This window comes from Schistocerca serialis, chromosome 11 (assembly GCF_023864345.2).
Source record: "Schistocerca serialis cubense isolate TAMUIC-IGC-003099 chromosome 11, iqSchSeri2.2, whole genome shotgun sequence".
Taxonomy (NCBI): domain Eukaryota; kingdom Metazoa; phylum Arthropoda; class Insecta; order Orthoptera; family Acrididae; genus Schistocerca; species Schistocerca serialis.
The window spans coordinates 167,757,085-167,782,476 of record NC_064648.1 but is presented as its reverse complement, the minus strand read 5'-3'; the positions used below and the strand labels follow the sequence as shown (position 1 = coordinate 167,782,476).

Genomic DNA, 25,392 nt, shown 5'->3' with positions numbered 1-25,392 from the left:
ACCCCTCTCGTTTTAATGCTAGCAACATCGCTCTTCCGTTCTCGTCCACTGTATTGTGAGGACATATATTTGTTTTTTGTGTGTCTGATGACTAAAAAGTGCCCAGTTATACCACTACATTCTTTGCCGAGTAAACAGTAAGTGGTTAACTGGTAATATCTATATTTAACTACTGGAACAGTTTTAAGAATCACAGTCAATTTATGACGACACTGTGGATACTGTCAACTACTGGCAAGACAGAGCAACTCCCCATTTTTCCACAACTGCCGGGCACTATCTTACAGACACTTTTCACGAGTCTGAGGAATATCGACCGAAAATCGATAACCTTCGACAGTTGAAAAACTGTATTTTTTGCAGCTGTGGAGGAAATGAGGCCAGGTATGCTTGTGAGTACTTCAGGCTACAAAGGGACACTGGGGCTTGTAGCGGGACTTTGAATTTCGCCGCGCTACACTCGTTCCCTCAGATAAAAATATCCCGTCGCAGCGGTATGAGGGCTCGACGGCAGAGAAAATACCGAAATTGTAACCTTTTTTGTTTTCTATCCGTTTTCAATTGTCTCTTGATAGCAGAAGCTGAAGGCAGACGTGATCTGATTAAGACGAAAGAAACTTATTAATGTGTAGACATTGTGGAAGTTGTTATGAAATTCGGAGGATGGAGAGAAGCAACTAAAATAAATTGTATTTAAGATCAAGACGGTTTTGTATACATTAGAAATTCCTGGACAATGAAACTTATTGCAAGATTTCGGAGCAGACTTTTCACGCAGAAGTGAAGGAGATTTTTGAAGACCTGGACGCCGCCCGAAAGAAGACAAGTTAACCTGGTAAAGGATGATCTCTTATCTACGCCACTTCCCCCTGTCAGTTACATTCTGTTATTCTCTGTTTCTTTTCAGTAAGTTTTGTAGTGGAAATTGGCTTAACTTTTGCTCAAAAACGCCACAAGGACAACCCCAACTACAGCTTTTCTGTAACACGAAGTCGGATTTGCATTTCATTCTTTCCTTTTTTCACGGTCATTTACGATTTTAAAACCCCTTTTTTTATTCACCATTTTTTCCCACATTTTCAACCTTTTTTTCTTTTTCTTTTATTCTCTCTTTTCTTTTTTTATTAACCAGTACAGGCTCATGCTTCCATTTGTACTGAACAGCATCAAATTTCTATTACAAAATTTCTCAATGTACGTTCACACCATTTTAATTAGCAGTAAAGTGTTCGACTGGAAAATGGCGAGGAGCTTTATAGACACCCTGTAGTTGCCCGTCAGTGTGACACACTAGTGGTCCGAATTTCTCGTAAGGAAATTTGCACGAAGTCACAATCGCACTACACTATCAGTAAGGCAGAACAGAACTCGACCGGAAAAACGACACGACCAGATGCCCGCCGAGGGCACAACTGTCGCCGTCCGCCGGCAGTTACCTTCGGCACGTACGGCACGGCGACGCCCACGTCCTCGCCGTTGAGCGAGAAGCTGAGGGCCCCGTCGGCAGCGCGCCGGACTCCCACGCGGTCGCCAACCGTCAGCCACTCGAGGCTGGGGCAGTAGCAGTGCTGCAGCGTGCGCCCGTTCTTCTGCACCTCGTTGCCTGGAGCACACACAATGCAAACTCAGTCAGTACACAGTGGGCCCTAGTCAGCTACCCGGAGCCGTAAAGCCGTACTCTGCACGCCGCATCACGGCGTACGGCAGAGGGTACTCGCGGTAACACTGCCGTTTCCTCGCCTCGGCCGTCCCGTTAAGGGACGGTGCGCCGCATGGTGCGGCAGCATGGTAAGTGCCACGGCGGTGAGGGATTACTGGTGCCAAAACTGGGTCAGTGTTAATGCCGTGTCACGAACTCTCAGACATTTGTCGAAACACTCGAGAAAATGGGTTGAAACGGAGTAGCGTTCGGTCGGGACGTGGTGTCACTTTTCACGAGAGTGCCAGTACGAGATGTGCCAGATGTTTCCGTCCGGTAGTTTCCACCCGGAATCGTCGTCATTCCGTCAAGTTTTAATGACTACGTACTTCTCACACTGGGACAAATATTACGAAACGACAGATCGCACAGTAACGGGCTCACCACTGTCTTCTGCAATCGTGAATTTCTTCGTGGAGCTCCCTCAGGTACGTCAGTAACACCTAACTCGTACGGCCTTACAGTGAAAATACACTGCAGCAGTTCGCGGATCAAACGAACAGTGTCCGTACCGACATCAAATTTACTGTCGAGACAGAGAAGGTGGCAAGTTACCGTCCTCAAGTGTTTTAAACGAGAGGAAGGCAGAAGGCCGGCTCGGTCACTCGGTGTACGGGAAACCGACGCACAAAGATTGAGATTTGAACACCGGTAGTTTTCACCACCCTACACACGAGAAAGTGGTCCCCGAACACGTTAATACACGGAGCTGAAGTTATTTCTGACGACGGCTGCCTACGGTCCAAATTGTAGCACTCGAGGCACGTGTTCGGGGAGAGCGGCTACAGAGAAAGAGAAATTGCACACGCTTTCAGGTGTCACCGAAGGAGGACGCCTCCGAATCGGCAGAAGGAGCCGAGCCGGCAGCTTTCCTGCCGTACTACGGGGCAACGAATGGCGAGTCAGTACTCTTAGTACAGGGACGTGGATCGCAACCAGTGTTTCGGCCCATCGCAGAGGTTAGAGATACGTCACGCCCTGTTAAATACGATATAGCTCTCAGTGTGCCGGGTGTGTAAGCCGTCCCTCGCAAGCCCGGTAGCATCTACAAAGGCCTGACAATTCCCACAGTCGCAGAGTGTCGTACCGAGCACGAGAGACGTATTAAGCGAAGGGGTCTCAGTGAGTCGGCCACGGCCGAGGGCTGCCTTGAAAATGGATACAAAATATACACTACGGGCCATTAAAATTGCTACACCGTGAAGAAATGCAGATGATAAACGGGTATTCATTGCACAAATATATTATACTAGAACTGACATGTCACTACATTTTCACCCAATTTGTTTGCACAGATCCTCAGAAATCAGTACCCAGAACAGCACCCTCTGGCCATAATAACAAGATACCACAGTTCAGCGAGAGTAGTGACTGGCGTATTGTGACGAGCCAGTTGCTTGGCCACCATTGACCAGATGTTTTCAATTGGTGAGAGATCTGGAGAATGTGCTGGCCAGGGCAGCAGTCGAACATTTTCTCTATCCAGAGAGGCCCATACAGGACCTGTAACACGCAGTCGTGCATTAAACCTGCTGAAATGTAGGGTTTCGCAGGGATCGAATGAAGGTTAGAGCCATAGGTCGTAATACATCTGAAATGTAACGTCCACTGTTCAAAGTGTCGTGAATGCGAACAAGAGGTGACCGAGACGTGTAACAAATGGCATCCCATAACACCATGCCGGGTGATACACCACTATGGCAATGAAGAATACACGCTTCCAATGTGCGTTCACCGCGATGTCGCCAAACACGGATGCGACCATCACGATGCTGTAAACAGAACCTGGATTCATACGAAAAAATGACGTTTCGCCATTCGTGCACTCAGGTTCGTCGTCGAGTATACCATCGCAGGCGCTCCTGTCCGTGATGCAGTGTCAAGGGTAACCGCAGCCGCAGTCTCAGAGCTGATGGTCCATGCTCCTGCAAACATCGTCGAACTGTTCGTGCAGATGGTTGTCAGCTTGCAAACATCCCCATCTGTTGACTCAGGGATCGAGACATGGCTGCAAGATCCGTTACAGCCGTGCGGATAAGATGCCCGTCGTCTCGACTGCTAGTGATACGAGGCCATTGGGATCCAGCACGGCGTTCCGTGTTACCCTCCTGAAACCACCAATTCCATATTCTGCTAACAGTCATTGGACCTCGACCAACGCGAGCAGCAATGTCGCGATACGATAAACTGCAGTTGCGATAGGCTACAATTCGACCTTCATCAAAGTCGGAAACGTGATGGTACGCATTTCTCCTCCTTACACGAGGCATCACAACAACGTTTCACCAGGCAACGCCGGTCAACTGCTGTTTGTGTATGAGAAATCGGTTGGAAACTCTCCTCGTGTCAGCACGTTGTAGGTGTTGCCACCGGCGCCAACCTTGTGTGAATGCTCTGAAAAGCTAATCATTTGCGTATCACAGCATCTTCTTCCTGTCGGTTAGATTTCACGTCTGTAGCACGTCGTCTTCATGGTGTAGCAATTTTAATGGCCAGTAGTGTAGTTTGAGAACACGAGGGTCTCAGCTCGTGCATCGACATACTGGGACTCAGTTAAAAAAGTGGCAGCTGAGATTAGAATGAACACAACAATTTCAACACGTGTCGTTCCGGCCCCATGCGATCGGTGCCAGCAGCCGTAATCCTAGGTGTACAAGTGAGAAATGGTGCCAGTCCCGGCAGACGGTAGTTTTACTCCCGGTGACAACGGCAGAGCTAATCGCAGAAAGCTCGAGAATTTTATCGGAATTTTTGCGGTTTGACATTCCAGAAGATTTTATCCAGTTGTGACGCCGTGAAAGACTGTGGGGACACTGTAGTGATTACTGGGACTGATGCAACACAAAGTGTAGGGAATAGAAAAAATGTTCCACATACCTGCCAACTTTCTAAAACAAAAAAATCGGGAGATTAAGTTTTAAAAATTGGGAGGTACAAAAAAAAGTGGCTTATTTTCCGTATAGTCTCGAGACAACTGACGTTGCTGTGCTTTAGCGAGTGTGAATGCACGAGCTTCAACGAACTGCAAATAACAGTCGACCAGTTGTAAAATAGTAAAATACAGGTTTATAAAACCTCGATCGGGGTCTCGACAGTCTTCTTCGGAAGGTATCGTCGGTAGAGTGGCGTTACCTATATCTGATGAGGTGAATGTGTCTAGTACATGTGTACATCGCCCACTTAATTGACATTTAAAATACACGACCTAAAGGTAGTAGCTCTCGACTGTCCAGCTTTGTCTTAGAAGTTTTCAAGACACAGCACATTTGACAGTGAATCCAATAACAGGTAGTATGCCACTCGAAACGTTTGTGTATGTACGAGAAATATAAAGCACAGCGTCAGATTGTATGTACTGTAAGTATTCCATGTACAGAGCTAGTGAGGTGTGCTGTCGGCTGAAAAGTACGGGCACCAGCCACGGGTCACCTCCGGTAGCTGGCAGTCCCACACCTATCAAACACGCACAGCTGCCAAGGGCAACTCGTGCAATTTCACGAGTACATATTCATTACCAGAATTAAAATAAAAAAACTGCCATTAAAAATCGCATGAGTTATAAAGAGCCTGCAGGCTTGGTACGAATACACAACTGTAACGAACACGACTGTCAGAGCAAAATGCTTCGAGGAAATATATCGTATTGTGCCTCACATGTGTACGGTAAAACCGTACAACTGATGGAAATTTATTGAATAGCATGTGAGTTTGTGTGCAGGCGAGGCAAGAGAAAGTACTTCGAGTCGACCGGTACCACGCCACGTGAACGGGGCCGAAACGGACACACGAGGAACGGATCGACGAATACCGTATTTACTCAAATCTAAGCCGCACTCGAATCTAAGTCACACCTGAAAAATGAGATTCGAAATTAAGGAAAAAAAAATTTCCTGAATCTAAGCCGTACGTGAAATTTGAGACTCGAAATTCGAGGGGAGAGAAAAATTTTAGGCCGCACCTCCAAATAGAAACAAAGTTGGTCCATTGTAATACGAGACACAATTTAGGTCGAATGAACGACGATACAGCTACAGTAGTTTGGTTCGAGTCGTAAGCTTAGCAGTTAAGCTCTACCAGGTAGCCATTGCTATGCGTTAGGCGCTCCGTCCGTATTTACATGGGTGCCCTTCCTTTTTCACGTGCTTCATCTGGTTTGAGTTGATTGCTTATTTTTCTTTGATCTGATAAGTTCAGTTCTCTTTGTTATAGGGGATTACGTCACTCTAAGCTGAAAATCCCCCCCATGAACCATGGACCCTGCCGTTGGTGGGGAGGCTTGCGTGCCTCAGCGATACAGATGGCCGTACCGTAGGTGCAACCACAATGGAGGGGTATCTGTTGAGAGGCCAGACAAACGTGTGGTTCCTGAAGAGGGCAGCAGCCTTTTCAGTAGTTGCAAGGGCAACAGTCTGGATGATTGACTGATCTGGCCTTGTAACAATAACCAAAACGGCCTTGCTGTGCTGGTACTGCGAACGGCTGAAAGCGAGGGGAAACTACAGTTGTAATTTTTCCCGAGGACATGCAGCTTTACTGTATGATTAAATGATGATGGCATCCTCTTGGGTAAAATATTCCGGAGGTAAAATAGTCCCCCATTCGGATCTCCAGGCGGGGACTACTCAAGAGAACGTCATTATCAGGAGAAAGAAAACTGGCATTCTACGGATCGGAGCGAGGAATGTCAGATCCCTTAATCGGGCAGGTATTAATCGGGCAGGTAGGTTAGAAAATTTAAAAAGGGAAATGGATAGGTTAAAGTTAGATATAGTGGGAATTAGTGAAGTTCGGTGGCAGGAGGAACAAGACTTTTGGTCAGGTGATTACAGGGTTATAAATACAAAATCAAATAGGGGTTATGCAGGAGTAGGTTTAATAATGAATAAAAAAATAGGAGTGCGGGTTAGCTACTACAAACAGCATAGTGAACGCATTATTGTGGCCAAGATAGACACAAAGCCCATGCCTAATACAGTGGTACAAGTTTATATGCCAACTAGCTCTGCAGATGACGAAGAAATTGAAGAAATGTATGATGAGATAAAAGAAATTATTCAAGTAGTGAAGGGAGATGAAAATTTAATAGTCATGGGTGACTGGAATTCGACAGCAGGGAAAGGGAGAGAAGGAAACATAGTAGGTGAATATGGATTGGGGTTAAGAAATGAAAGAGGAAGCCGTCTGGTAGAATTTTGCACAGAGCATAACTTAATCATAGCTAACACTTGGTTCAAGAATCATAAAAGAAGGTTGTATACATGGAAGACTCCTGGAGATACTAAAAGGTATCAGATAGATTATATAATGGTAAGACAGAGATTTAGGAACCAGGTTTTAAATTGTAAGACATTTCCAGGGGCAGATGTGGACTCTGACCACAATCTATTGGTTATGACCTGTAGTTTAAACTTAAGAAACTGCAAAAAGGTGGGAATTTAAGGAGATGGGACCTGGATAAACTGACTAAACCAGGGGTTGTACAGAATTTCAGGGAGAGTGTAAGGGAACAAATGGCAGGAATGGGGGAAAGAAATACAGTAGAAGAAGAATGGGTAGTTTTGACGGATGAAGTAGTGAAGGCAGCAGAGAATCAAGTAGGTAAAAAGACAAGGGCTAATAGAAATCCTTGGGTAACAGAAGAAATATTGAATTTAATTGATGAAAGGAGAAAATATAAAAATGCAGTAAATGAAGCAGGCAAAAAGGAATACAAACGTCTCAAAAATGAGATCGACAGGAAGTGCAAAATGGCTAAGCAGGGATGGCTAGAGGACAAATGTAAGGATGTAGAGGCTTATCTCACTAGGGGTAAGATAGATACTGCCTACAGGAAAATTAAAGAGACCTTTGGAGATAACAGAACCACTTGCATGAACATCAAGAGCTCAGATGGAAACCCAGTTCTAAGCAAAGAAGGGAAAGCAGAAAGGTGGAAGGAGTATATAGAGGGTCTATACAAGGGCGATGTACTTGAGGACAATATTATGGAAATGGAAGAGGATGTAGATGAAGATGAAATGGGAGATACGATACTGCGTGAAGAGTTTGACAGAGCACTGAAAGACCTGAGTCGAAACAAGGCCCCGGGAATAGACAACATTCCATTAGAACTACTGATGGCCTCTGGAGAGCCAGTCATGACAAAACTCTACCATCTGGTGAGCACGATGTATGAGACAGGCGAAATACCCTCAGACTTCAAGAAGAATATAATAATTCCAATCCCAAAGAAACCAGGTGTTGACAGATGTGAAAATTACCGAACTATCAGTTTAATAAGTCACAGCCGCAAAATACTAACGCGAATTCTTTACAGACGAATGGAAAAACTGGTAGAAGCCGACCTCAGGGAAGATCAGTTTGGATTTCGTAGAAATGTTGGAACACGTGAGGCAATACTGACCTTACGACTTATCTTAGAAGAAAGATTAAGGAAAGGCAAACCTACGTTTCTAGCATTTGTAGACTTAGAGACAGCTTTTGACAATGTTGACTGGAATACTCTCTTTCAAATTCTAAAGGTGGCAGGGGTAAAATACAGAGAGCGAAAGGCTATTTACAATTTGTACAGAAACCAGATGGCAGTTATAAGAGTCGAGGGGCACGAAAGGGAAGCAGTGGTTGGGAAAGGAGTGAGACAGGGTTGTAGCCTTTCCCCGATGTTATTCAATCTGTATATTGAGCAAGCAGTGAAGGAAACAAAAGAAAAATTCGGAGTAGGTATTGAAATTCATGGAGAAGAAGTAAAAACTTTGAGGTTCGCCGATGACATTGTAATTCTGTCAGAGACAGCAAAGGACTTGGAAGAGCAGCTGAACGGAATGGACAGTGTCTTGAAAGGAGGATATAAGATGAACATCAACAAAAGCAAAATGAGGATAATGGAATGTAGTCAAATTAAGTCGGGTGATGCTGAGGGAATTAGATTAGGAAATGAGACACTTAAAGTAGTAAAGGAGTTTTGCTATTTAGGGAGTAAAATAACCAATGATGGTCGAAGCATAGAGGATATAAAATGTAGACTGGCAATGGCAAGGAAATCGTTTCTCAAGAAGAGAAACTTGTTAACATCGAGTATAGATTTAAGTGTCAGGAAGTCATTTCTGAAAGTATTTGTATGGAGTGTAGCCATGTATGGAAGTGAAACATGGACGATAAATAGTTTGGACAAGAAGAGAATAGAAGCTTTCGAAATGTGGTGCTACAGAAGAATGCTGAAGGTAAGGTGGGTACATCACATAACTAACGAGGAGGTATTGAGTAGGATTGGGGAGAAGAGTAGTTTGTGGCACAACATGACTAGAAGAAGGGATCGGTTGGTAGGACATGTTTTGAGGCATCAAGGGATCACAAATTTAGCATTGGAGGGCAGTGTGGAGGGTAAAAATCGTAGAGGGAGACCAAGAGATGAATACACTAAGCAGATTCAGAAGGATGTAGGTTGCAGTAGGTACTCGAATATGAAGAAGCTTGCACAGGATAGAGTAGTATGGAGAGCTGCATCAAACCAGTCTCTGGACTGAAGAGCACAACAACAACAACAACAACAACAAGCTGAAAATGCATTATTGTAGTGTCATGCATTGTTTGTCGCATTCTCATAATGAGTGTTTACGACCTGTCGCCGCCTGCGGCATGGCTTGCTTTTGTGCACGCTACCGCCGCTTACAATCGTCTCATTAGCGAAACAATGGCAGGAGTCTGCTATTTGTTCTTACTTACACTGCTGCTTTCGTGGATGATAATCAACAAGAACCAAATAATAGACTGCGTGTGATAGAAGATGATGTGAAAGAGAGTTTAGCAAAAATTTTTCTTCATTTGAAAATATTTGCAGACGCCTCTTTAGTACATTACATTCTGCACAGAAATTAGAGTCATTTTAGATTTAAAAATCTAGTGTGTTGTCGTGCTTCATTTGTGACTGTATCACTATTCGGCATAAGAATAATACGAATATAAACATGGCACGATATGTATATTCTTCCTCCTTTGCTGTTGTCTCACTCTAGTTTCGTAGTTTATTAGGCAGACAGGATTTAAATGAGATAGCAGCAAACATGAAAGAATACACGGCAAAATGTTTATATTCGTATTATTCTGATGGTGAAGGGAATACTGCATGTGATTCACAATTCATAAAAGTTCCTATAAGGAACAGGTAGGAAAAAATTCAGAACGTAGAGTTGGCCATATTGACAAACATCCCAAAGAGTATTGCCAGTCTGATATTCGTAGTACACTGAAATGCTGCTACATTCGAAGATGAACAATACGGAATTTGTATTTACTTCGTCGGATAATGTACGAAAATGCAGTCGTCGAAACTCAGGGCGGAGAAAAAAATCTCGTCTTCCACCTTAATTTATTTACTGACGCAGAAATTTAGGCGACAGTATTTATCTTTGTGCCTGCAAAGCATGCCCCTGTAGCGCTACATACATTCGACGGCAGATATTAATTGTGGCGGCACCTACCAACATTTTACAGAACTTCCGATTACTTTGCACTCGATTCTAAGCCGCAGGCGGTGTTTTGGAATACAAAGACAGCAAAAAAAGTGCGGCTTAGATTCGAGTAAATACGGTAAACACTCTTTGTCAGTCTAATGTAACCTACGGACTGACAGTGAACGACTAGACGTGTGGCACAGCCTTAAGAAATTAAACTTAAGGCAACAACAGCCATAGAATGCAAATATTTGGACCTCAAAAGTCACTCAGAGGTAAGTGCCCAACCGGCCACATATCTTGCCAACCGAGAGATACCTGTCACCAGACCGCCGTGTGAGCCGCAATCAAAAAACGACTGACAGAAAACAGAGCAGTACCCTCCAAAGGCTACTCTGTGAGGTGACTGAGAAGAACTCTAGTGGGATCCCTTACTTCGGTCCCGTATCCGATAAACTGGGGAGATTTTTGAGATCTGTCCGTGTTACTCCTGCCCTTTCGGAAACTAAAAATAATGGGAAACATCACACCCGTACGGTGTTTCCCTTTTCCACGTGTGCACGTGGCGACTCGACTTTGACACCGCGAGCAGAGATCACTGCGTGATGGATCATTCAGTGCGATGTGGTCCGAGCTACCTTTGACTGTTGTTCTTCCAACTATAAATTTACTTTGACTACTGCGCCTCCGCCAGTGCAAAGATATGATTTACGATCGCACATGCAGAAGAGCGCTGCGCCATCGACCGATTTTTATAAATAATTTTGTCCTTTTTTTTTACTTTTGCGTAGGTGTTTTTTTTCAACAACTAATTGATTACTCTCTTGCCTTCATACGTTCGAGACGTGTATTTTTCGACACTGTGTTAAATATGCTTTTAAGTGGAAATTAAAACTATATTACGAAACAAAGTTATTTCAGCAGTGATTCGCAATGGTTATTGCCAAATTTATAAATTAATCCTGACAGTGACAACTTAAAGAAATTTTCATCAGACAGAGAACAAGAGGACCAGCAAACAATGAGAAAAAGGACATCCTACAAGAAAATTAATAAGTATTCCAGATGCAGCTGCAAAGATTATATTATAATAGATACTATGTTTCTGACAGAATTATAAAGTAAATTTCAACTTATTTCTGATGCTATTTCCTTACAGTCGCTTTTTGTAGTGTTGCTGACCCTGTCTGCCATTCACGGTCAAATTACAGCACTATCTCAATCAGTAATACGAAGTCCGCCTTACCTGTAACTTATTCCATCAAAATTCAAAACCCAATCAGATTTTCTATTTTGTATTTTCACGGCAGAACCCCGAGGAAAGGAAACACTGCAAAATACGGTAACCTTTTGTTTTGTTCTCACGGTACGGCTATTCTGTACTACACGCGTGCCCAAATTCATTCCTCTCGACTGTTTGTCTACAGGCAGGGTAACGCTCACTACTTCCGCGAACCGAGTGACAAAGACGTCTTCAGTGATAATTTTCTGTTTCGATTTAACCGCGTATATCAATCGTGAAGACAGATCCGAGAATAAGTAAGTCATAAATTCGGATACACCAATCTACAAATCCGACCACAACGAACGCTACATAAGATCCGAGATTTACGATCTCCACTCGTCTCGGGCACTTACATTGTAGTACACCCGTTTCCTCCGAGGTGTTCACGACACGTACAGGGTGCGTCACCGAGGCTACCGCACTCGCCGTGCCGTGCCGTGCCGTGCCGTGCCGTGCCGTGCCTTGCCCCGGCCGCGTTACGCCACTGAGCACGCACTGCCTGCACCGATCACGTGTCGGGATGCACACAGTCTACTTTTCCCGACAGGAGTGTCCTCAGTGGAACGTAGGTAATTCTCACGAATAGGCCACATTACACTACGCCTGTCGTGAAGGGCGTTTAGTTACCCTGTATAATACTGGTGATATCTACGGTATTAAATGCCGGAGTGTGGGTGTAGACATATCTGGCAGAGAGAGAGAAGTTTCCAAAACTAGGTTCGTACAACACAGTGCCACTCGTAATCGTAAGTCAGCTCTAGCAGCGCATTTGGCACGCGACGTGCGCGGATTGTCTAACGTTAAGGGTGACTTAGGAATCTTGCGTGTACAATTACGAGGACTGGTCCTTGACATTCTGGAAGGGTTACAAACAGTGAAGTGTAAGCTGAAACATCCAGACACTAGTCTAAATGAGGAAATTGAATTTCAACGTGATGGAATGCTCAGCAACTATTTGCAACGTCTAACTCGTATCTGTAGCGACTCATCCCCCGATCTCTCGAGTCGCGTGTCGTACAACTGGGAGATGACACATAATGTTGTCAGAGCCGTGTTCAGTTTTCCTTTTATTGGATTTGTACGTAATTTTCCGTTGCTCTGCTACATATGATGTGTAGCCCTGCACCTACCTACAAATTCAAGTTTTTTTCACGGTAACTTGTCACATAGACATGTCTGTTACAGGAGATGTACTGAATTGTAATTATGTAGGTCAACTCACATGTCGCGCTGGGCTACCTGCGTCCACTGCCTTCTATTCTCGGTACGACATACTCGGCATATTTGGTCTAACAACGAAATCGTTCAGTTATTGATAAAATTATTTAATCGGACAGACAAAAAAATCTACTTGGCAGGCGGCGGCAGAACATACACGTAAAAGACTGTCGCGACTGGCGAGCTTTTGTAGCAGGTGGCTCCTTCTTCAGGCAGAAAAGTTGAAGGGGATGGAAGAAGGGTGAAGGAACAGGATTGAAGAGGTCTAGAAAAAGGAGCAGGCTTCAGGGAAGTCACCCAGAACCGAGGATCAGGGGAGACTTACCATACCATAAGTATCCTTTTTTATTCTTCCTTCCCCTCCAACCCTTCTGCACAAAGGAGGAGCCACCGGCTCCGAAAGCTCACCAATCGCGACAGTCTTTTATGTGTGTGTTCTGCCACCCCTTGCCAAGTAGATTTTTTGCCTATCCAATTAACTAATTTTATCTGAATATAATAGAGGGAAACATTCCACGTGGGAAAAATATATCTAAAAACAAAGATATGTAAGTTACCAAACAAAAGTGTTGGTATTTTGATAGACACACAAACACACACACAAAATTCAAGCTTTCGCAACCCACGGTTGCTTCATCAGGAAAGATGGAGGAGAGGGAAAGACGAAAGGATGTGGGTTTTAAGGGAGAGGGTAAGAAGTCATTCCAATCCTGGGAGTGGAAAGACTTATCTTAGGGGGAAAAAAGGACAGGTGTACACACACACACACACACACACACACACACACACACACACACACACACACACAAACAGACATATGTAAAGGCAAAGAGTTTGGGCAGAGATGTCAGTCGAGTCCGAAGTACAGAGGCAAAGATGTTGTGGAATGACAGGTGAGGTATGAGCGGCGGCAACTTGAAATTAGCGGAGGTTGAGGCCTGGTGGATAACGGGAAGAGAGGATATACTGAAGGGCAAACTCGTGTGTGTGTGTGTGTGTGTGTGTGTGTGTGTGTGTGTGTGTGTGTGTGTGTGTGTGTGAGCGCGCGCGCGCGAGTGTATACCTATACTTTTTTCCCCCTAAGGCAAGTCTTTCCGCTCCCGGGATTGGAATGACTCCTTACCCTCTCCCTTAAAACCCACATCCTTTGGTCTTTCACTCTCCTTCCCTCTTTCCTGATGAAGCAACCGTGGGTTGCGAAAGCTTGAATTTTGTGTGTGTGTTTGTGTGTCTATCAAAATACGAACGCTTTCGTTTGGTAACTTACATATCTTTGTTTTTAGATATATTTTTCCCACGTGGAATGTTTCCCTCTCTTATATTCAATTAACTAATTTTATTAATATATTTGATGTATCTTGCTCTACCGTATCTTCCTTCACCGTCGGCGTTGTCGTGGTTACCGTGAGACACCGTTATACCAAGAGGAAAGGCGCGTCGATCTTAGAGCATGAGATATGATGACCTTAAGCCATAGACAACACACAACGGTCACGGTAGCACCTGATTCCAGAATAGCTGCAGTAGTTAAGATCTACGAACTATCCCCTGTTGACCAGGTCCCCAAAACTTAACTCTTAACGAGATCCCTTCAAAGCAAATTGTCATACGATCGTCTATAAAGGCTTCGTACAACGAGAGTACATGTTACGGTTTATGGAATAATAACAGATACGACCAAACTGTCTTGTCTCTTCTGCTTTATTTAACATAACTTCGTTCACAGTTTCATTTCGCATTCACCACTCATTCACCGAAACCCTTTGATGAACAGTTTTGGTTGCATAACACCAACAGTCAATAATAATGATACAGCTTTTCTCCTTTTTATAAATTGAAGCCCGCTCTCCGTGATATAATAAAAAAAAACGGTCTCAATACCGCGTGCCTCGTGAGACGCGAATAGACTTATCCTGGAATTGACCGCCCTGTACGTGTACTCAATTTAATGACCACACTTCACTGTCCGCTATTTCGCGTAACTGAATGTCCATTTGTTAGTCTGATTATACACTGTAGCTATTTAAAATTCGCCCCTATATTTTTCACAATGCACAAATAGCACTTCGTTACTGGTTTTCTTTTTTTTCTTCTAAGAGTAAACGGAAAAAAAAAGACGCCGTATCATCGGCTTAGTCGATATAAAGCAAAACACCTTAATATGCCCAATTTTACCTCTTCTTATAGGATCGGCTACCTTTATCATTAATTTATTACATATTATTTCCAATAACGCTAAACAGGTATCGCCGTTATATTTTAATGGTATTCAAAAGCATGTTACTACTATTATGACCGACCAAATCATAACAAATCGCGCGGCGTGCGTTTTTAACGATAACTTTACGCTATTCAAGTTCCGTTACAGCTGTCTTGACTCGTAATGTTACACGGCCCCCCAGACTGTGATGTCTTGAAGAGGGTTCCAGACAGAACAGGCTTATTTTTTTTTGTGTGCTGTGACAGGAGAGGGTATTTGTTTCGGCGAATACACTCACTCTCAGATTCACTCAACAAGTCAGTACATAAATTCTACAATATTTAAGTTGAGTTAATGGGCCTAGACAAAATGCCCTTAACTAAATTCCACATTTGTTTATAGGTTGTCTTAGAAGCACTTCGCACTAATCACTTCATATTCACACCACATTTTTTTTTTTCTTGGATGAAGCCCTCAGTTCTTCAACCGACTGTGCAAGGCAGGGATCACAGCCGGGTTCGACGATTGGCATCCTAGGCCAAAACCCTTATCAGGCCACTTGTTTAACCAGAGAGGATTTGGTCCTTTTCTTTTCCTCTTAATTCCACTTTCAAATCATCCATCCTCGTCGTTCAGTGAGAGGATAAATCGTATTTCAGCGTCGTCATTGTTGCTGATACCAAGAAGGTATCTCATGGAAATCATCGGTACATTCTTTAATTTTCTTTGTAAGTTAGTATAAGTACGTATTTATCCATTGGTGCTTTTATTTAGTCCACTGAGTGTAGTCTTGGTATCATTCAGTGTTTCTTGAATCTATATTTTGCTCATTATTGATAATACTTCTTCAGGTCTATGTGAGGGAACAAGCCTTTAATTACATCAGTATCACAATCTGCCAGGAGGTAGCTCCCTTCATGAGGTATTTTCATTATTTTATATGGACCTGTATATAAATATTGCCATTTCTTATTCAGTCTTTTCCTGGTTGATACTTTTGGGTGATTTCTCAATAAAATTTCTTCTCCTACATCATATGTGACTACTTTCTTCACATTTTTATCAAAACGGGTTTTTCTCAATTGTGCTTGATGCTTCAGGTTTTCGTAGACCTTCTTCACCATATCTTCTTTCTTGGTAATCTTTTGTTCTATTGCAGGTAATTTCTTCATCCATTCTGGCACAATACTTTCACCAAATACTATTTGGTTAGGTGAATAACCTATTGATAAGTGTGGTAAGTCATTATACACTTTCTCAAATTCATAAATCCAATCGATCCATTTATAATGTTGTTTGGGTATGTACGTCCGTAAAAATCGGTTCAACTCTCTGAAGATTCTTTCAACCGGATTTCTACAAGGGTAAAATCTTGAGATGTAAATGTGCTGGATTCCTTGTTCTTTCATAGTGTCTCTCCATACTTTGCTTGTATAATAAGCAGCGTTGTCTGTCAAGATCATTATAGGTTTGCCAAGCTCAGTTATATAGTTGATAAATTTGCGTAACATGGGTCAAACGTGGAGATTTTTCAAAGGATATAATTTCACATATTTTTAAAAGAGATCATAGAAAGCCAATACATATTTGAACCGTCCACGTGTCACGGGACATGGCCCACAGACATCACATGACACCAACATTAAAGGTTGTTGTGGGATGATAGGATGTAATTCTATCTTCCGACAATAGTTTATGGGTTTCGCCTGCTGACATATTTTGCACTTCTTAAGAATATTTGTAGCTATACGTCCCTAATTTGGATGATAGCAGTATTGTGCTATTTTGGCTGTACATTTAGCGGCACCAAAATGACCCCAATTCAAGTGAGTGTACCATACTAGTGATTCTAAATATTTATTTGGAACACAAACTTTCCAAACATCATCTTCATCCTTCCTCCGATACAATATTCCGGATTTTAATTGATACTGTTCTTGAGAGTGACTTAGCGTTTTGCTTTCGACAGCATGCCTAATGGCTTTCCACAACTTATCATCTCCTTGCAGTTGTGGAAGGCTTCGAGATAGCTGCGAAATCTGCCTCTCACAATATTGCCTTGATAAATTCATGACTTTAAAGTCAATAGTCCGTTCTTCACACTCGTCAGCATTCTTTCTTTTCGGTAATCTTGAAAGAGCATCGGCTATGATGTTGTCTTTCCCTCTGATGTATTTGAGCGTAATATCATATTCTTGCAGTAGCAAGGCCCACCGGGTTAAACGTGAATGGAACATCCTTCCTGTTAAAATAAAAGATAAAGCTTTGTGGTCGCAGAATACAATGATCTTCTTTCCATATACAAAATAGCGAAACTTTCTAAGTGACCAGACCACGGCCAGTACTTCCAATTCAGTAGTACAATATGCACGTTCACAGCTAGAGAGTGTTCTGCTGGCAAACCCAATTATCTTGATGGTACCGATATCTTCTGGATTGTCCATCTGGAAAAGAGTGGCACCCAATCCTGTTTCAGAAGCATCCGCAGCAATATAAAAATCTTGATCAAGTCTCGGATGATGTAACAGTGGAGCATTAGTCAAAGCATTGCGGAGCTTGCGTGCATTCAGAATTCCACTCCCACATGACATTTTTTCTTAACAGCCGTAACAAACAGTCTTGGCTTCCTAACTGATTGGGTAAAAATCGTCGAAAAAATGAAACTAAGCCGATAAATGACTAATTCTGTTCTATTCTTTGGATAAGCACATCTATTAATCGCATCCATCTTTTTAGGATTTGGTTTTATCCCTTCAGGAGTGATTATATGTCCAAGAAATTTCAATTGGTTATGAGCAAACTTGGATTTGCTCAAATTTACAGTAACTCCGTATTCCAAAAATTTCGCAAAAACTCTTCTTAATAAGTCCAAATGTTCCTCCCAAGTTTCAGAAGCAATTAGCAAATCATCCACATATAAAGTAACTTCATTCAAAAGGTCTCTGCCCAGTACGGTATCTAATGCCGATATGAAAACACCACCGCTTATTTTCAACCCAAATGGCATGACAGTAAACTGGTAACTTCGGCCCAGAAAAACGAATGCAGTATATTTTCTAGATTCTTTCCATATTCTAGTTTGCCAATATGAACTACGCATATCCAAAGAAGAAGCGGGCACCATAAAACTTTTGTACTAACTCTTCTAGGTTCTCCGGTCGTGTTTGTACAGGTATAATGATCTTATTGATCTCTCTGGCATCCAACACCAATCTGATGTCACCATTGGGTTTAATTACCGCCACAAGAGGGTTACAATATTCAGAATCTGAGGGCTCAATAATACCCCGTTCTAACATTTTATTGATTTCCTTTCTGACTACTTCTTTCTTTGTCCATGGGATAGAATAGGAAGTACGACAAAATGGTTTATGTGCATACGTCTTTATATGGTATTCAAAGTCTTTTATTATACCTGGACGTTTACTAAAAATTGACTGATATGCTTCCAACAAGTAGTACAGTTCATCCCTTTGGATAACAGATAAATATTCTGCTTCTAACACCTTTTCCTGCAATGACATTTTATCCATCATTTCTTCAGAACATTCAATAAGGCATATATCATACACATTTTCATCATCAATACTGACATATTTTACCATTAGATTCATACACAATTGATTTGGAATTACTTGGCCCTTTCTCAGGGTGGCTGTCAAAACATTACCATTGGAATTAAATATACATTCACCTTTCTCTAAATTAATGATTGCACCTGTCTCACATAAAAAATCCAAACCGCAGATACATGGTACTGTCATTTTAGGAACAACCAGGAATGTACTTTCTATTTGAGACCCCTGTATTGTAACGGCAACACGTACCTGTTTCACAACTTTTTGCATTTTTGCGCTGAACGCGCCAGACACGGTACATCCTGTGATAGGAAAAGTGGGCATTTTTACCCCTCGGCTTATCTGTTTTAAACAGTCCAACGTCATGACACTAATAGTTGCTCCAGTATCAATTAATATTTCAACATCAACATTATTTATACTTGTTGGAATTATTGCCTGTAAAATTTGTCCACATTTATTAGAAACTTCAGGTTTTTCTTCAATTAATTCATTCCTTATATCCTGATCATTATTGTACCTTAATACTCTCACTTCAAATTGGTGCCTGCCTTCCTTCTCCTTTCCAGTCATCCTAGGAAGGCATTTGGTGACTGGTATTAGTTTAATCTATCTCGTTGAGTCATCGGTGGGGGTTCATGAACTTCCACAATCCGTACAGTACGATCCGAGTTATGGTATTCACCCCGTCGCACATTGGAGGCTCCTTCGCCCATTGGTGTAACTCCTTGTGCTGGATGAGGACTCGAGGCATTTGTTCCATCCTGCCGATGAACATTATGCTTCGAATTATCTTCCCAAGGTCGAATGCAATTGGGTTCATCACTTGGGTACCTGTTACTCTTATTAATATCACTACTATGCACATTTGCGTCACCATATCGAGGTTTACCTCTAGCACAGTAAGTATCTCTTCTATATTTATTATAATCATTGTTTTTATTGCAACCATAGGATGAAGATTGTCCACGCTCCTGTGATGCGGGTTTGACCTGGTTTTCGGTATTATTATTATCATACGTTAAATTATTATTATAATTATTCGTATTACTATGAGTGTGAGTCGACATTTGATTACTACTCATTTGTCTTGCGTCTTCCATAATCATATCTATAGAGTCAATCACCGACAAGAATTTTTCTACATCGTGGTCAGGAACATTTATTAACTTTTCACGTATATTTATGGGCAACCTTCCCTTCAAAATTCTGATCACTTCCTTGTGAGAAATTGGATCACTCCAATAACGTGTCTTATTTATGTACTTTTCAAAATATTGCCTTAAAGTACTCCTTTTACTGTTAAAATACTCAAGTTGGTAAACCTCTTTTCTTAATTTCTCTTGTTTACTCGACGACCAGTATTTAGTCAAAAAAAGTTGTTCAAACTCAGCGCAAGTATGGCAACTTTCACTTACTTCGGCAGCCCATAATGCGGCTTCTCCGGTAATTTTGGATACTATAAATTGAAGTCGGTCGTGTTCTGACCAGCTACGCGGAAATATTCTTTTGAAATTATTGATAAAGATTTTCGGATGCAGGTTGTTCTTTTCAGTGGAGAATGTTGGGAATTGTCTACTTTTAAAAATGCTGTTCTCCACCTTTAAAGAAGACAAATATCTTCGCTGACCAAAAGAATCATCATCTTTACCAACCGAATCATCAACTTCCCAATGCAAATTTTCACCACAATTGTACTTCGTATTATCACATGTTCGGTTGTTTTTCGACCTATTCTCCGAACGTTCGTCCTCTGTCAACAAATTTTGTGATGACTTCCGTTCTAACTCCGCCAATTTATGATTGGTTTCCTTTTGCCATTTAGGTAACTCATCAACTATTTTGTCTTTTATTTTCTGAAATTCGCTAGTGAAGAGCTTAATTAATTCATCATTTCTACTCAGGTGCTCATTGATATTTTCATTTGGCTGGGATCCAATAGTAGTCTTAACCTTGTCTACAATTTCATTTCCTTTTATTTCTATCCATTCAGTTAGATCTTCGTCAAGTCTTTTAGTTTGATCTACTAAATACTTGTCAATCCCCTTACAAGCATCAGACTCAAACTCGAATATTTGTTTCGAAAGCTCTTCTATCTGTGCTCTAGCATTGCAACAGCTGCTTTCACATTTATCCATCCTATTGGACAGGCCATCATAACTCTTCGAAACTACCTCATATTTCTTTTCTACGTCATGAAGTTTTCCCATTAAATTATTATATTGCCTTTCTAAGGTGTTAGAAAACTCTACATCTAGTTCTCCAAATTTCGCATTTAATTGAGTCTCCCAGTCCGCCTTTAATTCTTTCTTAGTATTTTCCAGTTTATAATCAAAGGTGTTCAGTTTGCTTTCCAAAGAATCCATTTTAACTTCTAATGAACCAAATTTGGCCTCAAATTTTTCATTTAACTTTTGATTGTCCTCTTTTAATTGCTTATTATATTTTTCTAGTGAACCAAGTCTTCCATTCATTACACCCATTTGAGTATTTATTGATACCAGCATATCAAACATTTTTTGATTAATATTTCCATTTTGAGGATAAACTTGCTGATCTACTTCCGAAACCTCAAGATCTTTATGTTCTCCCACGCTGCTTACCTTACTTATCATTGTATTTGAATCTCCTAACGGCTCTAAATCAATAACTGTATTATTATCTGTACATGTCTCCTGTCCCACATTGAGCTCATGGGATGCATCATCCCTTTCCTCTTCACTTTCCAATCTCTCTCTACTCATTACTCTACTCAACTGCACATTATCATGTATTCTTTTCGTTCGCTTTGACATGATTATTCACTACCAAGACATACACTTATTTTCACTATGTATTTATATATATTTATCTTCCGAAATCACAAGTCTCAACTTCTCTTTTTTTTATAATTATACAGTTATTTTAATCATACCTGGTAGTATCGCTCACTTTTAGTGATTATTGAAGAATACCTCTTTCATTGGACAGACTCACTGGCTGCTACAATATTTTCCAACTCGAGGGTTCGTGAATCCGGATGACACTCGACTCGATGCAGCAATCCTCCTCGATCGAGCCCCACGTTGTGGCGCCACTTCTACCGTATCTTCCTTCGCCGTCGGCGTTGTCGTGGTTACCGTGAGACACCGTTATACCAAGAGGAAAGGCGCGTCGATCTTGGAGCATGAGATATGATGACCTTAAGCCATAGACAACACACAACAGTCACGGTAGCACCTGATTCCAGAATAGCTGCAGTAGTTAAGATCTACGAACTATCCCCTGTTGACCAGGTCCCCAAAACTTAACTCGTAACGAGATCCCTTCAAAGCAAATTGTCATACGATCGTCTATAAAGGCTTCGTACAACGAGAGTACATGTTACGGTTTATGGAATAATAACAGATACGACCAAACTGTCTTGTCTCTTCTGCTTTATTTAACATAACTTCGTTCACAGTTTCATTTCGCATTCACCACTCATTCACCGAAACCCTTTGATGAACAGTTTTGGTTGCATAACACCAACAGTCAATGATAATGATACATCTTTTCTCCTTTTTATAAATTGAAGCCCGCTCTCCGTGATATAATAAAAAAAACCGGTCTCAATACCGCGTGCCTCGTGAGACGCGAATAGACTTATCCTGGAATTGACCGCCCTGTACGTGTACTCAATTTAATGACCACACTTCACTGTCCGCTATTTCGCGTAACTGAATGTCCATTTGTTAATCTGATTATACACTGTAGCTATTTAAAATTCGCCCCTATATTTTTCACAATGCACAAATAGCACTTCGTTACTGGTTTTCTTTTTTTTCTTCTAAGAGTAAACGGAAAAAAAAGACGCCGTATCATCGGCTTAGTCGATATAAAGCAAAACACCTTAATATGCCCAATTTTACCTCTTCTTATAGGATTGGCTACCTTTATCATTAATTTATTACATATTATTTCCAATAACGCTAAACAGGTATCGCCGTTATATTTTAATTGTATTCAAAAGCATGTTACTACTATTATGACCGACCAAATCATAACAAATCGCGCGGCGTGCGTTTTTAACGATAACTTTACGCTATTCAAGTTCCGTTACAGCTGTCTTGACTCGTAATGTTACATTGCACCATTATCTGTAGTTTGTGGTGTGTCAGTTTGGTCTCTCATGTTTTGTAGTATGGTTTTATTACTTTTATTTCCTGACAATTTCATTACACATTTTTATTATTTTTATTTCCTAACAACTGCACTATACAATGCTCGTTGTGCTTTTTGTCTGCTCCGTAGCAGGCCTATCTCAGCTAACGCCATTCGTACGACAGTATTATTACCGGCGAGAGGCATTCGGGAGAAAATGTGGAGAGTGGCTGCGGTGTCAGCTACGATTTCTCCGGTCGCCCCTCCCGCCCTCAGGGTTATTCCTAGGGGCAGCCGCTCTACGACGTGTACGCGTACTGAGGTGCCTCGCCGCAGTTCACACTGCAGTCTCCCGAATGGGCTTGCCGGGGATCCTCGGTGTGCACCGGGCCGGTCACTTACGCGGTAAGCTGCTTTTAAGGCTCACAAATGGGCTCTGTGACGTTTACATCTCCATTTCGGTTCCTTACGCCCGTGCCGCACGTCTGGCTATTCGCAGTTTGTTTGTAGGTTTGCATTAGTCTGGGGACGAGTGTTTATTTTCTGATTCGGTCCCGCTCTTTCGGTCTCGTCCCATTTACCTGGTGCGGTACTGTCTGTCTGAGTACCTCTTCGTACCTCACCCACACAGGATCTGGGATGTTACTCGATAAATTTAGATTTTTACATCACTTCTACGATTTTCTCAGACGCAATTGAAGTACGACTTGACGTTCACATCTGTACGGATCCTTTTAATTTAATTTGTCGGTTCGGTCCAGAATTTCACGGAGTTTTTGCACGAGTTTAGTAAATGTCACAGTACACGTAACAGTGACTTTAGACATCAATAATATATTCTCTTTCATTATTTACAACAGTCTGCCAATGCCGGGGTAGCTTTTCGATTCCACGACTGTAGAAATTGTGCAGTTTTGAGGTGAACACTCGAACGATGTATGGAGCGAATTTTCGTCCGGACTGAAAGTTCCTCGAAGACTGTCGGATAGAGGGCAGATGAGGTGAAACTACGAGGGCGCACGATCAGACAAATAAGGTGGATGCGGAATGACTTCTCGACCCGAATCCCGTACGGTGTTTCTTGCCAGTCTATGCAGGCGGGCATTACTGTGTAGTAGTGTCGTTTCACGCTGTCTTCCCGGTCGTCGTTCTCGGATTGTGTCTGCAAGATCTCTCGGATGTCGACAATAAATGTCAGGAGTGGCGATTACACCTCGGGGAAGCAATTCGTAGTACACCACACAGTCACTGTTCTGCCAGATATGTACCGTTACTTTTTGCAGATGCCCACAGGCCTTTATAAGGGAAGTTTCTGCTTTGTTTTCACTCGACCATTCCTTTCTTTCCCTTACCTTACCTCAGCATAAAGACACCATTTCTCATCACCGATAATGAAATACAAGACGAACGGTCGGTGTCGTTCGAGAGCCAATTGACAAAGAGCGACGAGAAGTGGACATACGGAAACCCACTGACTGTTGTGATTTTCGGTAAGTTATCGGTCGTTTTAGCAAATGACGCACGGGCTGTCGACTGTGTTTTACTTTTTATCTGTCGTAGCAATATGATGAAGGACATTTAATTTTTAGTTCCGGACCTCTGCTTCTCTGTATTTTATAGACCCTTCTGTGCGTCCCCGTTTTTAGCTGTCTTCTCTTCCGTCGATCGGGATCGATGTGTAGTCGTTTTTAACTCCTCTCGCTGTCTTCTCGTTTCACAGTTTCCACACGGGAACATACGACACTAGTTGTTTTTGCGCCCTGAAACAAAATGAAACAAAAACTCGATTTTTCAACCTTCTCCACTCCACGTAGATGTCGCACGACGGTGGAAGGATCACACGCAATCAGTTTTGCCAGTTCTCGAGTACAATGACGTTAATCGTTGTCAATTAATGCATTTAAACAACCTCTGTCAAGCCCCAAAGGTCTTCCTGAAGGTGGAAATTCACTAACGTCAAAATGACCTCCTCAAAATGCGAAAACCATTTTCTCGCTGTGCTCTGTCCAGTGACATTACCCCCACACACGGCGCAAATGTTTCCGGGTGTCCCTGACTGTCACCTCTCTATCAAACACAAACAGAAGAAAATGTCGGAACTGTTCCGATTTCTCCACTCGGCACTCCAAATGAGAAAATGTAAACCAGAATACCGACAGGCAAAAACAAAAATGCTACAAAGTTATCCACCAACCTAATAATTTTATATACTATGACTCTCTGTTTCCCGTGCATTTTGTAGCACTGCAAGTTGGGATTTACACTGTGAGACTCAGGTTGTGTGTACGATTTTATCAAAATAAGAGTATTTGCCAGTTACAACTGGTGCAGACTCAATCATGTGAAATTTTACCAACAGTTGTGGACGTACCAGGAAGAGTATAACAAACAACATTTCACAAATATCCGAATATATTAGAGCCGCACTCACGTATGAGGTACCAAGTGTCGGCGCTGACCGCCGGCAGGGCGGCGACAGGCGGGCAGCCGGGACCACCGGATCCAGATCCGGAGCCGGAGCCGGATGCGGACATCGTGGGTAGCAGCGTCGTCACACCCAGCCGCACGGTGCCCGACCAGTGGGGGGCCAGCTCGCGCAAGCAGATCTGACACACAGAGTTTGTTCTCAGCACACTGTGTGTGTGTGTGTGTGTGTGTGTGTGTGTGTGAGAGAGAGAGAGAGAGAGAGAGAGAGAGAGAGAGAGAGAGAGAGAGAGCGCATGCGCCAAATGTGTGTTTACTTTCATTTTAAACCTTCTTCATAAGATGCTTGAACTCCTGAGGATAGTACGGATAAGGTAAAGGGACAGAAGGATAATGTACAATATGTACAAGAACCA

At 42.3% G+C, this 25,392-nt stretch overlaps 1 protein-coding gene across 1 annotated transcript in view; it reads right to left on the bottom strand.

Moving 5' to 3' along the window:
- LOC126426594 (neuralized-like protein 4) overlaps nt 1-25,392 on the bottom strand; it is a 294,930-nt gene that overhangs the window by 107,745 nt on the left and 161,793 nt on the right. Inside the window, exons 19-20 of the mRNA XM_050088488.1 lie at nt 24,984-25,158; nt 1,437-1,603 (exon numbers count right to left, since the gene is read on the bottom strand). Of these exons, the coding sequence (XP_049944445.1) occupies nt 1,437-1,603; nt 24,984-25,158 (342 nt within the window). The remainder of the gene's footprint in view (nt 1-1,436; nt 1,604-24,983; nt 25,159-25,392) is intronic.